The sequence below is a fragment of the Macrobrachium rosenbergii genome, chromosome 39 (assembly GCF_040412425.1).
Source record: "Macrobrachium rosenbergii isolate ZJJX-2024 chromosome 39, ASM4041242v1, whole genome shotgun sequence".
In the NCBI taxonomy this organism is placed as follows: Eukaryota; Metazoa; Arthropoda; class Malacostraca; order Decapoda; family Palaemonidae; genus Macrobrachium; species Macrobrachium rosenbergii.
This window is the reverse complement of record NC_089779.1, coordinates 7,755,001-7,771,061: the sequence shown is the minus strand read 5'-3', so window position 1 is coordinate 7,771,061 and position 16,061 is coordinate 7,755,001. Positions and strand designations below refer to the sequence as shown.

At 37.1% G+C, this 16,061-nt stretch overlaps 1 protein-coding gene across 3 annotated transcripts in view; it reads left to right on the top strand.

Moving 5' to 3' along the window:
* LOC136825700 (uncharacterized) overlaps window positions 1-16,061 on the top strand; it is an 87,014-nt gene that overhangs the window by 1,429 nt on the left and 69,524 nt on the right. For 2 of the 3 annotated variants that reach the window (XM_067082445.1, XM_067082443.1), the window contains exon 3: window positions 1,940-2,082. In XM_067082445.1, coding sequence (XP_066938546.1) covers window positions 1,940-2,082 — 143 coding nt within the window. Of the gene's footprint in view, window positions 1-1,939; window positions 2,083-9,200; window positions 9,550-16,061 lie in introns of those variants that run through there. The other variant, XM_067082446.1, reaches the window with a different exon arrangement.

The following is a 16,061-nucleotide window of genomic DNA, read 5'->3' as shown; positions in this document are numbered from 1 at the left end:
TCTCTCTCTCTCTCTCTCTCTCTCTCTCTCTCTCTCTCTCTCTCTCTCTCTCTCATAGCCTCAAGGAATAAAAAAAGTTATTTGGGCAGGGGAAAAGATAAAAATTTGTGGGCTGCGGTTTTGGCTATGGGCAAAATATCGTCCACAACTCTTATGGTGTCTTAATCACCGGATGTTCGCCTCTTAAAAATGCCCATCAAGCAACTTTCTCCGATGAATGAAAGTGCTTGTGATTATATAAAAATCCTGGAAAAGAAAGTTGTCTTGGTGTTAACTCTTCTATGTTAAGTAATGTGCATCTATTTATGTATTTACTTGTTGCTTTGTTTACATTTGTTTTTTTTATTTTTGTCTATCATCTTGGCTTTTTCAGAAATGAGCATTCCATTTTGTGAATGTATTTAACGAGGTAATCTCCTTGTTAACCTTTTTTATGTGGATGTGCGACATGTGGAATGATAATAATAAAATTTTGACTTTAATGTCAAGAAGAGAACAGTGAATAATGAAACCTGCCATAATTTTGTTATTTAAAGCCGTCAAAGTCTGTCAGTTTTGATATATCGAAATGTACTATTAAAAATTTCCTTTAGTAATTGCAATATCATTAATAATAATAATAATAATAATAATAATAATAATAATAATAATAATAATAATAATAATAATGAGTTTTGTCGAACATTGGTCACAGCGCGTGTCACCTCAACCCTATTTTTCAAACTTTATTTTTACATTAACCAGGCCGTAAAATTTATGTGGTTGATGATTATCGTCGGGTGTTCCGATGTTATGACTTCCTCGACGTTGCTGCTTTATGGAACCCAATTACGTAGCACAGTTTCTCATGTCAACTCTTCAAAAAAGTATTTTTGCGATGAGATTTGTCCCATTTTTTAAAGTGAACTGTTGAGTAAATTCATTCCCTTCTTGTTCATTTGGTCAGATGTTGAAATAATAACACTCACACATATAAATACATACATACAGTACATACATTCACACACACGCTTCCCCTATCAGGGGATGGCCCCCAAGAAAAGAAAAGAGTGTTATCACTGAAGCATTCACACTTAAATTGGTGAATTTTGGATGTAACCCCTTAGCAGAAAGCTTAACAGCATCAGCAGCCTCATACACCTACATAGAGGACCCACCAACAGTGCGTCAAACCGCCTACACACAACATTGCATCACCCACTTTTATCTTTAACACACTCTCGCTTTCTGGATGTTGAGGCCCCCTCCATATATATATATATATATATATATATATATATATATATATATATATATATATATATATATATATATATATATATATATATATATATATATATATATATATATATATATATATATATATATATATATATAATTTCTCCTTACAACGAGTGCTCCCAGAAAAACATATGCTACGGTCTCTGCCACATTTCTATTTGTAACTCCTGAATTGTGGATAAGACCCCAATGCAGAACACTTCCAAACCATAAGCCACGGCATACCACACAGAAGAGGCTGCTGTGTTTTCTTTTCAACTGTTGAAATTTTCGAACTTGTTCATCATTAAATATTACAAGTACAATGATTATATTCTTGGTTCTTCTTTTAAATTTTATTATTTGGAAAATAAAAAAGCCACGAAGTTCCCACTTCGGTTGAGGATGGGAGCTGAGCCGAGGCTACCGAGATTTGACTCGTGGCCTTGGCTGTATCATTTTTAATAGACCTACATTATAGTTACAGGCACAAGATTTTGGTTATTATGCCTCCACTGAAAAATCCAATTGAGAAGCATTATCATTATTATTATTATTATTATTATTATTATTATTATTATTATTATTATTATTATTATTATTATTATTATTATTATTATCAAAGATTTGATAGATAGCGGCGATTTTTCTTACAAACCATTTTTTTCTTCTGTTACAGACTGGCTTTCTCCTCTTGTTTGGAACGCTGGCCTTCACTGTCTGGGTGAATCGCAGAAGACCGAATATCCTCAAAGGCTCCAGATACGTCAAAGATGCATCTCGACTCGATGTCCTTTGCAGTCCTTACAGCACCTTCGGAAGGTAAGGTCCGCCCTTTGTCTGTTTATCACTGTCGCGGTACCGCCTGATGTCCACTGGCTTTGCATGCGTTTAGTAACGGCGCTTTACTCGTAGGTTAAGATTAGCTGGTCATTGGTTCTCGTAATGTTTCTGAGATGTCCAGCTTATAATTTTTTATAGCACATTTCTGGATGATATACAGCTTTTCCGGGTTTATGGTTTTTTAGGGTAATGTGCAGCTTTTCCAGGTTTATAGCCTTTTGGGTAAATTGCAGCTTTTCCAGGTTTATGGTCTTTAGGGTAATGTGCAGCTTTTCCAGGTTTATAGCCTTTTGGGTAAATTGCAGCTTTTCCAGGTTTATGGTCTTTAGGGTAATGTGCAGCTTTTCCAGGTTTATGGCCTTTTGGGTAAATTGCAGCTTTTCCAGGTTTATGGTCTTTAGGGTAATGTGCAGCTTTTCCAGGTTTATGGCCTTTTGGGTAATGTGCAGCTTTTCCAGGTTTATGGCCTTTTGGGTAATGTGCAGCTTTTCCAGGTCAATGGCCTTTTGGGTAATATGCAGCTTTTCCAGGTCAATGGCCTTTTGGATAATTTGCAGCTTTTCCAGGTCTATGGCCTTTTGGGTAATGTGCAGCATTTCCAGGTTTATGGCCTTTTGGTTAGTGCGCAGCATTTCCAGGTTTATGGTTTTTTGGATAATGTGCAGCTTTTCCAGGTTTATGGCCTTTTGGGTAATGTGCAGCTTTTCCAGTTTTATGGCCTTTTGGGTAATGTGCAGCTTTTCCAGGTCAATGGCCTTTTGGGTAATATGCAGCTTTTCCAGGTCAATGGCCTTTTGGATAATTTGCAACTTTTCCAGGTCTATGGCCTTTTGTGTAATGTGCAGCATTTCCAGGTTTATGGCCTTTTGGTTAATGCGCAGCATTTCCAGGTTTATGGTCTTTTGGATAATGTGCAGCTTTTCCGGGTTTCTGTCCTTCTTGGTAATGTGCAGCTTCTCTAGGTTTTCTTGGCCTTTGGTGATACAAAGCTTTTTCTGGTATCATGACTTCTTGGGTAATACAGGGAATTTCCTTGCTTCCTTGCCTTTTGGGTGATAGAGGAATTTCTGATATTGCTGCCTTTGGTTAATAAACCCGCTTTTCGGTTGCATTCTTGTTTCTATGGTAACACAGAGAATTTTCCAGATGTTGCTCTCTGGGTAATGCATTCTTTTATCAGGTGCTTGTTTTTGCTTGTAATGGCTTTTGGGAAATGCACAGATTTTCCATGCAACCGAGAGAGAGAGAGAGAGAGAGAGAGAGAGAGAGAGAGAGAGAGAGAGAGAGAGAGAGAGAGAGAGAGAGAGAGTCTGTGTAATTCAGTCTTAATTACTTAAGTAGGTGCTTTTCGAGGGCTTGAAGACCAGCAAAAGTTCCATTCACCCTGCCTTTTGGATAGCAGTGGAATACCAGATATTATTGCCAGTTAATTAAGACTTAGCATTTCCCTGTTAGTTAATATGGCGTGTATAATGTGTAACATAATGCATTTTTAAGTTGCATGAAGTAATAGTATTGTTGTAAAAGGAAAAACGAAAGCCTACAAATAGACTTCTCTATGAATATTTGGGTCATCAAGACAGAACAGGCTGCCCATACGACAAAAATAAAGTATTCGCTTTCATAATGAATTGCGAGTATGGGCGATGTAAAGTATATTTCTCTCTCTCTCTCTCTCTCTCTCTCTCTCTCTCTCTCTCTCTCTCTCTCTCTCTCTCTCTCTCTATATATATATATATATATATATATATATATATATATATATATATATATATATATATATATATTAATTTATTTTATGTATATTCCAACCCCATTTTCCCTTGACCCTGAAGCTTCCCTTATGGCATGATTGTCGGTTGTCATGGCATTATATGGGGCAACCTCCCTCTCTCTTGTTTTTTCTTTTCTACCGGCTTACTCATTTTTTTTATATCTATTTTTGTTTGTTTATCTGAAAGGAATGCAATTTTGCAAATGTACAGATGTTCCGTTTTCTTTACGCCAGTTTTATTGCTTCTAACGACTTCCGTAGAAGAAGAGATGAATATTCATTAGGGCAAGAAGCGTTTAGTTTGCGCAACATGTGTTAGACAGAGTTTTTTTTTTCACCATGCACACTTTACAATACAGATATAGATAAAATAACTTCTTCAGTAATTAGTAAATAAAACAGCACTGACGACCTATAATTCTTCATTAATATCTACATATATTCATTAGTGGGGTACACATGATGATTATTCAAGAATCAAACTCTGCATTAAAGTTGAACTTCATTATTCTCTCTCTCTCTCTCTCTCTCTCTCTCTCTCTCTCTCTCTCTCTCTCTCTCTCTCTCTCTCTCTCTCAGATAAACACATTAGAGAATGAGAACGTTTCAATAGTTTAACATTTGTATCTTGATCATCATGTAAGGTAGATCCTTTTAACTCAGGAGTTCTCATTCCCTAATGTGTTTATCTGAGAGAGAGAGAGAGAGAGAGAGAGAGAGAGAGAGAGAGAGAGAGAGAGAGAGAGAGAGAGAGAATGAAGTTCAGCTTTAAGGCAGAATTTGATTCTTGAATAATCATCATGTATAACCCACTAAAAGATAAATCTATACAGTTATTGATAAAGGTAATGAAACTTGCATCGAATCATACTGTAGTGGTAGTCTGGTGCAGGCAGCTAGGAGTCTTGAGGAGGCCGGAAAGATTGCAGTAAATGTTGATTAAACAGCCACCTTTGTTACTAACGGACTTTTTTCCCATTTTCTTTGTATCTTTAAATAATTTTTCGTGTATTTTTCTGTAGTATGACGTTGCTTTGTTTTCATATGCAGAAAGAGACTTGAAAAGACATTTTTGTTTTTAGGTATACTATTAGAAAAACAAACAATGAGGGAAATAGCTATTTAAAGATTATATTCTCAATTTAGGGAATCCGCAATCATGTTTCTTTTACTAAACGCGTCAGTGAATGTTACGTAAAGTTTCAGAGCAAAGCTTGTCCCATTTAAGCCAAGGTCCAACGACGGGTATTCAGAGCGCTCGCTTTCTCCTTGTCTAAATTTCTGTGTATTTGACTAAATTTCTTTCAGGTTACCTGTCTGTTTCGCTTTCTGCCTGCCAATGTGTAAGGTCTTGTTCCTTAAATGTTTTCTCCGTAAATGGTTTGATACATGTATTTGTTTTCTCCGTAAATGGTTTCATACATGTATTTGCTTCTCATTCGGTATCTTTCACTGTAAGTCAACGTAATTCCAAGTACATTTTCGTTTTCAGTTTTTTTATTTTTTTAAATTTTTTTTGAAAAACGAAGCAGTTTAGATGAATTATTGCCTAACTTGAACAAGCTTCTGCTTTTAAGAAAAGGGGATTGAAAGTATATGAAGAGATTTCTTGAAGATGTAAGAGTCCCGATAAGGAGAAAAAGCTTGTATTATTAGCCTATTGCAGGAATGAGGTTCACATGGATTTAAAACATACTTGGTAAATGTTTCCATCCTTGTGAAGGTTGATTTCTGAGTGTCGCTTAGACGTATAAACATGATTTATTATTTTTATGATTATTTTTCATCTCTCATTTTTATGGTCGACAGTTCATTATAGGTACGAGCAACCTGGAACATAGTCTTGGCATTTAAATTTATAATAAATATAACCAAAAGATAATTTTTTATTTATGATACAGAGAAAATCATTATTTTGCCGCCAATTACTTCGGTAAAGAAGAAGAAGAAGAAGAAGAAGAAGAAGAAGAAGAAGAAGAAGAAGAAGAGGGCAGGTCACACCCATTTGCAACGAAGCCCATAAAAAGTTTATGGACGTTGAATGGGAGTTTTGCAAAGCTATACATAGGGGTCGCTTCAGGCGATTCTCTGATCGTCCGTCTGCCCAACTTACTTTTTTTATATCCTTTTTTTAGTGACCAATTTCGCTTGAAGGCAGTCGTTACGACCGTGCAAATAAGACCACATATTTAACCATTAGGGCGAGATGCGACTCATTTGTCACATGGGCTGCACGATGTCATTTATAATCTCCATAGGGAAAGTTGTGAGATTTGTTGAATCGTGAACAAAATGTAGAGAACATTTCCGTTAGAAAAGAGTCTATTCGTTCACCAAGGGATAAACCGGCCGTCATTTTTAGCCCCACCACTCTACCAGTACATTAGTTTGCATAATCACTGCGCCTAAGACGGTATTTGTGTCCTTGGACATATCAGTGCGCGGGGGATGGGGCATGTTGGAATTTATCTTCACACAAATTTTATTATCATTCACTTTCATAAAGTTGTACATTATTTTCTTATTGACTTTCATTTTTAAAAAAGTGCGCTTGCTATTTGTGACTTGTAAATTGTAGTGTATCGCTTATATTTCTTCACCTTCATGATATTCATAATTTAATTGTATTTACTCGCCAAATTTTCAGTAGTGACAAGCTCCCTCTGCCCCACACCCCTTACGCCCACGCATATAGGCCTAAGCCCTTAATTACTTTACCTATTTCGGCCACTTTCCTCCTCCTACCAGCCATTCTAGATAATATTTTTGACGATTTCCCTGTTGAAAAAGGTAACAGGTTGCCTAACAGCATGCATTACTAAAGTAAACGCCAACCTCCTGTGCAAGGTTGCAGCCCCATTGCCCTGTGGAAGGCTAATAGGCCAAAGGCTAAGGATCCCCCCATGGAAGAAGCGGGTGCATTAGGCAGGCGGGAGAGTTCCAAATCTGCCAAACCAGAAAATGCAGTTGACATCCGAGTGTTTCCTGTCGAGTGTGCAGTAGGTATCGCTTTGGGACTACTGGTCTCCGTAGACCTTGCTTAGGCGAGCACGCCGAAGGGGTGTGCTGTGGTCATTGGTATGGAAGAGGAGCAGTAACAACCGCTCGATCGTGCCGAGGAAACCAACATTAGGAGCAGTGATATTCGATGAAGCCATTTCCTAAAGTGGAAGCTCTTCAAATTTATTCAAGAACCCTGTACTCCAAGTTCTACAGAAATTTATATGAGGAACAGAAAGTCCCAGGATTCCTCCGTAAACACTGCGAGAAGAAGTTAAGTGACACGTGTGAGGAAGTGACGCAATAAGCAGCAGCAGTAATAAGCAACTATAATTATAAAGACAGTAATTTTTTTTATATGCAGTTAGCTAATAAAGAGATGAATACGAGAACGAATAAATAAATAATTAATAAAAGTTACATAAAAATCTGCTTAATTCAAAGTGAATAATCGTTATGCATAACGTCCTTGGGTGGCTTTAGAGAATAAGAAACGACAGCCCAGGTTCCTATAGCCTGAATTATGAATGAGAACCCTGTGCAGGAACAGCCTTATACAATGTCTTTTCCAATCCACACCCCGACCTATTTCATTTTATATTCCTTTCTTTCAGTCATCTTCAGTTCTTCGTCTTTTAATATCTTTCTCTTCCCCTTTCCACTTTGTTTTAGTTTTCTCTTTTCTTTTTAGCAGAAGATTTTCTCGTTTCATATTCATACCGATTTTTTGTTTTTGTTTCTGTAGAGTAGAGGCCAGTGTGAGTGATCCTTTTCTAGCGTAGGTTAGGAGAACGAAATGAAAATGAAACGGAACGAACAAATTAGAGAATCCCAAAGCCTGGCAATTGAAATAAAGAAAGCGTCATTGATCTGTGAAATCCATCAGTCATGATACTTTTATTTTTTTAAATATTCATGAGAAGAAAACACCTTACCACTCTCAAGAGCTTCATCATTAAATTATCCTACGCATTAAAAATAATAAATCAACATCACTATCATTTTTGTCGCTATTCTCGTAACGGTTGCAGCCATCAGAGAATGAGATCCTTCGCTATCAAGGATTCAGTCACTTATCACTGTTCCTCCGATCCGTAGCCCTTAGGGTCCCGTGGGATTTCGGGTTCCTGTCCCGGGACGAGGGTAGGAATTTCCCTTTGTATATTTTCACTAACTTTTAAATTAAAAAAGAAAAAGAAAAAAAGAAATCCGGGGTGTTTCACTCTACTTTTGACAGGACCACATTGTGAAACGGAACGAAAGAAACGCCGCTGGAGTCAGTCTCCGTTCGTGGGTCAAGGAGCGTAAGCCAAGGTTTCTGTCGCACAGGTGTTCCTAAAGTAGTGCCTCAGTAGCCCCAGGGGGTGTCAAAACCAGTCCTTGGGGGTATCGAAAAAGGCATCATGAAAAATATTAAGCCGCGTTGTGTGACGTAATGTAATGTGAAAAAATCAGATACTGAATTTTTTTCTATATTAAGAGTTGTACTTCATTCATTTATTTACCCAATGTAAAATGAAGAGTCCATACAGTTCATATGTTTGTTTATAGTCGTCCTGTTTGCTCTTTTGTACTGAAAATTAAAAGCTAAAAAGTTGGGAGTATCAGGTTGACTTGGAGTTGAATTTTGGGGTGACTTTAAAACTTTAGGAACCACTGTTATAGCAAATAAAGCTTCGGTCGTTTTAGGCATGTTGCTCGTGTATAAAGGCAGTTATGATTAGGTCTGCGTTCTTTAGTTTTGTTTTCAATTTAATCTGATGCTTCTCTCTCTCTCTCTCTCTCTCTCTCTCTCTCTCTCTCTCTCTCTCTCTCTCTCTCTCTCTCTCTCACACAAATATATATATGTATATATATATATATATATATATATATATATATATATATATATATATATATATATATATATATATATATATACATATACATACATACTTGTGTATGTATATTTATATAATATATGTTTACACACTCATGTACATATATATATATATATATATATATATATATATATATATATATATATATATATATATATATATATATATAAAAGCTACAAATATCGTTTAATATCCGATTCACTACACCTCGGGAATAACTTAACCCAAGGGGAATTATAATTGCTTGCTAAGTGCTTCGTTACCAGCGGGATTCAGTCGGATGCCTGGTTTAAAAAAACGATGTACAGTGACTTTTGACCACTGAGCCACACACAGATATATGAGAGAGAGAGAGAGAGAGAGAGAGAGAGAGAGAGAGAGAGAGAGAGAGAGAGAAGAAATTTCTCTTTGTAAAGAAAATTGGAATCTCGTTTGTTTTTCAGGATTAATTGCAACTTGAGGGGAGAGAGACCGAAGCACCGACGTCCTTTGGAACTCTCGTACCGTCGCGGGACAAGAACCCGAAGTCCTAGGGTACCCTAGGGGGGCTACGGATCGAAGGAATCGCGATAAGTGACTGAATCCGCCGTAATGTTGAAGGATTGTGCTCTCAGATGGCTCCGATTGTTACGAGAATAGTGAAAATAATGACAGTTAATTTATTATTTTTAGTATGTAAGATAATTTAATGAAGGTAATGATAGTGATAAGGTGTTTTCTTGTTATGAATATTTTATACAATAAAAGTATTATGATTGACGGACATTTGAAATATAATGATATTAACTGTGATGGTGAGTTTTTTTTTGATATTTTGAAAATGACATGATGATAATGACCTGGGCATGATAATGGTAATGATTGTGATAACGAAATTATCTTGAGCGATTGCATGGCATAGAGATAATGAGAATAATAGTGATAGCGCGTTCTTATTTTATTAGTTCAGACAGTAATCATAGGCAGTAGTAAGGCATGGATATTGTAGACTGAAGTAAGAATCATAACAAATATTCACGAGAATCATTGAAATTAAACGTGAAGTTTTATAAAAGAACATTTTCTCAATACCACTTTTTTTTCTGTAAAAGAAAACCATTGTGCCTGCTTTGTCTGTCTGTCCGCCCTCAGATCTTAAAAACTACTTAGGCCAGAGGGCTGAAAATTGGTATGTTGATCATCAACCCTACAATCATCAAACATACTAAATTGCAGCCCTCTAGCCTCAGTAATTTGTATTTTATTTAAGGTGTAAGTTAGCCATAATCATGCTTCTGGCAACGTTGTAGGGTAGGCCACCACCGGGCCGTGATTAAAGTTTCATGGGCAGCGGCTCATGCAGCATTATGCAGCATTATACCGAGACCACCGAAAGATAGATGTTATCGGTGGCCTTGATTATACGCTGTAGCGGCTGTACAGAAAACTCGATTGCGCCGAAGAAACTTCGGGGCATTTTTAGCCTGTTTATTATATTAACATTTGTATTGTGGATAGGATTTGCAGTCAGTGTCTTTTGTCACGTAATATCGGCAACTTCTGTTTTTTTTTATAAGATGCTCATAAGTCTGCAGTGCATGCAGAAAGTAAAAAAAAAAAAAAGTACAATTATGATACTGATATCTGTTAGGAGCTTGTACATTGGGCTTGCTAAGGAGAGAGTGAATAGTTCTCTGCAGCGTCTTTCGTACCCCAGCCGTATTTTGACCCTGAAATATCCTTAGCACCGCTGTATTTACTTTGCGCTTATTTTCGGTGTGTTGTTTATGAGCATTTTGTGCCGGCGTAAGAAGCAGCTTACGTTGAGGGAGTTGTCTGCTCAGGGGATCATCCACGATTCAGTAATTAAGGGGGAAAGGTATTTATTTTCGTCGTGGATGACCTTTGACCTACGCAAGATAAGGTCATCCTTTTCTTTCCAAAGGCTTTCGTTTGGGAAAAAGTTTTCTTGGTTACCCACCTAGTTTGCCTAATTATCTTGATCGTGTGATGAGTTTTCGAAGAATATTTTACAGGTTCAGCTGATATTTTTACGAAGAGAGAGAGAGAGAGAGAGAGAGAGAGAGAGAGAGAGAGAGAGAGAGAGAGAGAGAGAATATTGCAGCTCTACTTATTGTCATTTTTAGAAGTGTCCGACCACCGAATTGTAAACACCGAGAGAGGCTTGTTCTTGTCGCATAACCCTTGCACCATCGTAGCTTTGTCATAACTTCCCTAACTGCTGATATCCACATTGGGTTTACGAAAGGTATTCCTCCCCACAAAAGACCTGCTACACAAGCAAAAGATTCTAAATTGTTTAGCCTTTGTGACGTAAGTCTGTGGGAGAATGTAGCCTCTCTCTAATTTGGGTTAGGCTGTGTCAGTGAATGGTTAGGTTACGCTATGCTAGGGGAAACTTATGGTAGGATAGTACCTTAAGTAAAACTCTGGGGAAAGGTGTTGGATGTCGAAGTAATCCTTGGTTAAGGAGGACGAGGTTTCGAAGTGGGGGTTACAATGTAACCGCTCACGAAAACCGTGATCTACTGTTCTTTGTGGGGTCATCATAGATCCAGGAAGGCTAGATGCCACGCCTTACGCTACAGCAGTCGAGAGGGTGCCTCACTATGTGTTTTTACATGGAACAGTCCTGTTCATTATTTACACACACACACACACACACATATATATATATATATATATATATATATATAAATATATATATATATATATATATATATATATATATATATATATATATATATATATATATATATATATATATATATATATATATTAAAGTCCGCTAAGTAAAGGACTATAAGTCGAAAGGCCTTGCAGCACTCCATTGTTCCTCTTTCCTTCATTGGTTTTGTCTATTTATATATTCATCACGTTCCATATTTTCGTGATTCAGTTATACATATATATATATATATATATATATATATATATATATATATATATATATATATATATATTACTTAAAAACGCTTGCATACTCACTTGCAAATACGAGCAACAAACTTTAGTGTAGTGAAAGTCGTATTGTTGGAAGAAGTGTATTCACTAACCTCTTCCTACATTTACTTTGTAGAACTTTGTAGCCTGCAGACTATACAGTTCAGCGACTGCTTCTTTACCTTACTGCTGACTTTTGGCCTTCACTTCCTGCTTCTGTTTTCCATGACTTGTATCATAATTATTCCCTCTCCTTTTTCTTGTCTTCTGACCAAGGCTTTAGGAAGACTTTACAGGATGCTTGCCCCTTTGACCTCTGCACTAAAAGGAAATACAAAATAAAACCCCGAAAATAAGTCATATTCCTCGATCCACATTCTCGTCATCTCCTCGTTCCACATTCTCGTCATCACCTTTATTCCTGTGGGGGTCAGCGCAAGGTCTTCCCAGGAGGAAAACCGCTCGTTTTCACCGCGTAAATCCCCGGGGAAAACTACAGAGGACATCCGCTTCAGACAACAGGAGATGGGTAACTGCGGTCGATGAGAGAGAATCTTCGTGTCACGAACTTTCCTCCTGGGAGTACCCGGATGTGCATCTGAGCAACAAAGGACTATCGCTGCGGTTATGCTCATCTGCCCCGGTCCCTCGCGTATGGTGATTTGATATTTATAGCGCACGGATTACACGTTTCTTTTTGTTTCCGGATCACGAATAGAGTTGGAGTTATTTACGTTTCCTGCGCAGCTTTGTTTCAGATTGTTTGTATTGATTCTCTCGAGTTTGTAGTACGCAGATGGAAGAGTTTTCAGATTGCGAAGAGGTGCGGGATAGTTCGTTTACGCATTATTGATCTTTTATTGTTACCTTCTGCAACAAGTATTCTTTTTTTCGAGTAAGCTTGCTATTCGGTTCACTGCATGTTGGCATGTTTCGTAAGAGAACATGTTTATTATATGTGATTTAGCAACCGAAGAGTAACAGCGAAGTACGGACACCAAATTCTGCTCATTTCATAATTAGAAAGAAGCTTAAGGAATTAGGAGAGATTTACCCCCCTTTATTATTATTGCATGGTTGCATGTCAGAGATTTATGTACGTAATGCCTGTATGCTCTGTATACTCGTATTCATCTTATCAGCTTAGTTCTCGCACCTGTAATGCGTCGAGATGAATTGATACTGAAATTAGGAAATGAATCCCCTGCTAGTTTTTCAAGTCTGAAATTTTAAATTCTACCCGAAATCGTTCCTATATAAACGGCTGAGTGCTCAATATGCAGTAATGCCCTAACCCCAAAATCTCTCTCTCTCTCTCTCTCTCTCTCTCTCTCTCTCTCTCTCTCTCTCACATGAATGCCTTTACTTTTCAATGAGTGGAACCCGTACTCCTTTCGTAGTACATTCTGACCCATTAGTGGTCTTTTTTGTCATCGAGTTGAAATATCAGAAGAAATCGAAGAACTTTCATACCCATACATACATACATACATACAAAGATCTTTCGTACACACACATACAACATCTTTCATACATTATATACATACAAAGATCTTTCATACATACATACATACATACATATAAAGATCTTTCCTAAATACATACAACATCTTTCATGCATATATATACATACAAAGATCTTTCATACATACATACGAAGATTTTTCACACGTGCATACGGAGGCGTAGATGTGATCGGATTAATTAGACGAGTTTCTCAAATGCGTCTTTATTGGATAGCGGACATTTTGGAGAAGGGTTTAGCAAGCGTAAACAAAACAAGAGCGTATCGTATAGGATCATAACAAACATACGAACATCGTACAAGGAATCGTATCTTACATACGTAAGGTAGAACTTACAGGATCGAAGCCTATGTGTCGGACTCAATACTAAAACTATAATAACTGATTATAATTACGCATTTCTTCCCGCGCTCTCTACATGAGCATTACATAACGTCTTGCAATTACATTAAGGCACACGTAACAGTCTCCTCCCCCTTTACATGTGACTAAGAAACACAACGGTTCCTCGACACTTACAAATCTAATCTTTCAGGAGGTTTCCCTGTACTCATTCTGGTAGGGAGTACTGTAGGTGTGTTCTGAGCTCATGCAAGATTTTCTTCTGTATTTGCAGTTGGTGGTTCAACGCCATGGTGAACAGTTTGCACATCTGAGCGAATTAAGTCTGAGGTATTTGGAACTTGTACTTCTGTGTTATTTGTACTGAATAACTGCAACTGATCGACATGACGTTTTACAGTCTTTCCACCGGCATTAACATCATCATGTAAATTTCCTGTCTTCCCGACAATTTCTCCTTGTACCCATTTTCCTGGTGTATTGTATGACCATGCCATGACATGACATGTCTTACCTCAGGAAGTTGTTTTTACTTGATCGTAACCTCTCTGTTCTAACTGACTGTGCAAGCTAGGATACATAAGATCTAACTTATTCCTAATCCTCCTCCCCATCAATGCCTAACACATGCAACAGTGGCGACGAGGATGGGTTTTCATCTCAAGCACTAAAAGATCAACATTCACTCCCACACAAGTAAGAGTAAAGAATTGTATTATGTGAGTTATGTGCCTAACACACATACAACAACCTGTAGGTGGCTAGTGCAGTCAGTGCACCCTGCGTTGTGCACTGTAGGCATTACTAAAGGGTATTTGCAGCATCCATACGGCCCTCAGCTGCACCCACATTTCTGCCTTTTCCCCTCCCTTCGGTCCTCTCCCTTTGTTTCATCGTCTTGCCCTCTCTGATTCCCTCATTTCATTGTCTTGGGCGCTGGATGGCCGAAAGTGCCCCAGTGCTTGGCTTGACAGCCTTATTTTCATAGCTCAGTGAATTTTGTGCTTACTTCTTCCTCGCTTGTTTTTAGCAGTTGCCCCATTTCACTTGTGTAGAAAATTGAGCTCTTTCCAACTGGGGTTTTTTGGGATTTTTTCTCTTCGTTCTCCTGTTTTATAAAGAAAGAATTATATATATATATATATATATTATATATATATATATATATATATATATATATATATATATATATATATATATATATATATATATATATATATATATATATATATATATATATATATATATATATATATATATATATATATATATATATATATATATATATATTTATATGTACATCTCTGATTCCCTTTGGAGGAGGGGGTTTATAGAAGCACTTTTGCAGTAAGTCTTTAGGCTTAGGTTGCTACCTCTATGCCTCTTTTCTTGACCTTTTACTCCAGTTTGGTTGATAGGGTTTTGAGTTCATTGGAAATAATCAATGAAAAACTGATTTCCTATTTATTTAATATGATCATCATACAACTAAATTTTTTAACTCTTGTGACGTTTAGGAAAGCATTTATATCAAGGAAAACAATTCAGATATATACGACAGGGTGTTAATCGAACATAGAGAAATGTAAAAGACGTCGGATAGAGACGTGAAAGGAGAGATTAAGCCAAGAACGATCGTGCCACGGTTGGAAATAACTTACTTTTTTTATGCCGGTTTTTTCAGATGTGATATAGAGTACTAATGTGTAATCATATTTTGTATAAGATTGATTAATCAGTTGTTTAGGCTGCCCAAAGACTTTGATACTTGTAGCACCTATATGAAACAAACACGGGGCAACTTCATACCAATTTCAATTGTTATAATAGGATTGAGGTAACCTCTCCCGGCAAGATGAAATTAAATATTACTTAAGTTACGCCTGATAATTATCTCGTTTTTTATGATTGGTATAAGTTTTCTATGGTAGTATTTGTAATTTCGTTCTTTTCTTCTGTATAGTTTTGGTTTTCGAATCCCGGTAAAAGGGCGCTTTCAATGTTAAATTTGAGATATTATGTTTATAAGATTTAGGCTGGGCAACGAGGCATATGCACTTCCATTTAGAAAAAGAGAGAGAGAGAGAAACTGGTTACGAGAGTTTTCTACTCTGGAACAATGTAGCCTACTGTAATAGCTACAGTGGCCTTGCCCCCAAGGTACTCAGTATTATCACTGATCCTTTTTTAACATTGTCCTATTTTTTATTTTTTACTGCGTTATCATGATATCGAATACTGCAAAGATTACGTGAAGACAGACGTCAATTCGTGGAAACTTTAAGATTATGAGGCTGTCAGCCCTCGTGAGTCGGTCATCCTAACCACTGTCCAATGCAGACCTATAGTTTTTTGTTCTCTTACCATCCACAGCGTAACAACGCATAATTGGGTTTGGGGAATATATTAGAATATCATGGGAACAGGGGTAAGTGAATGGAGGAGAACTAAAGGAGGCATATTCTTTTGCTTAAAACATATTTTATATACTAA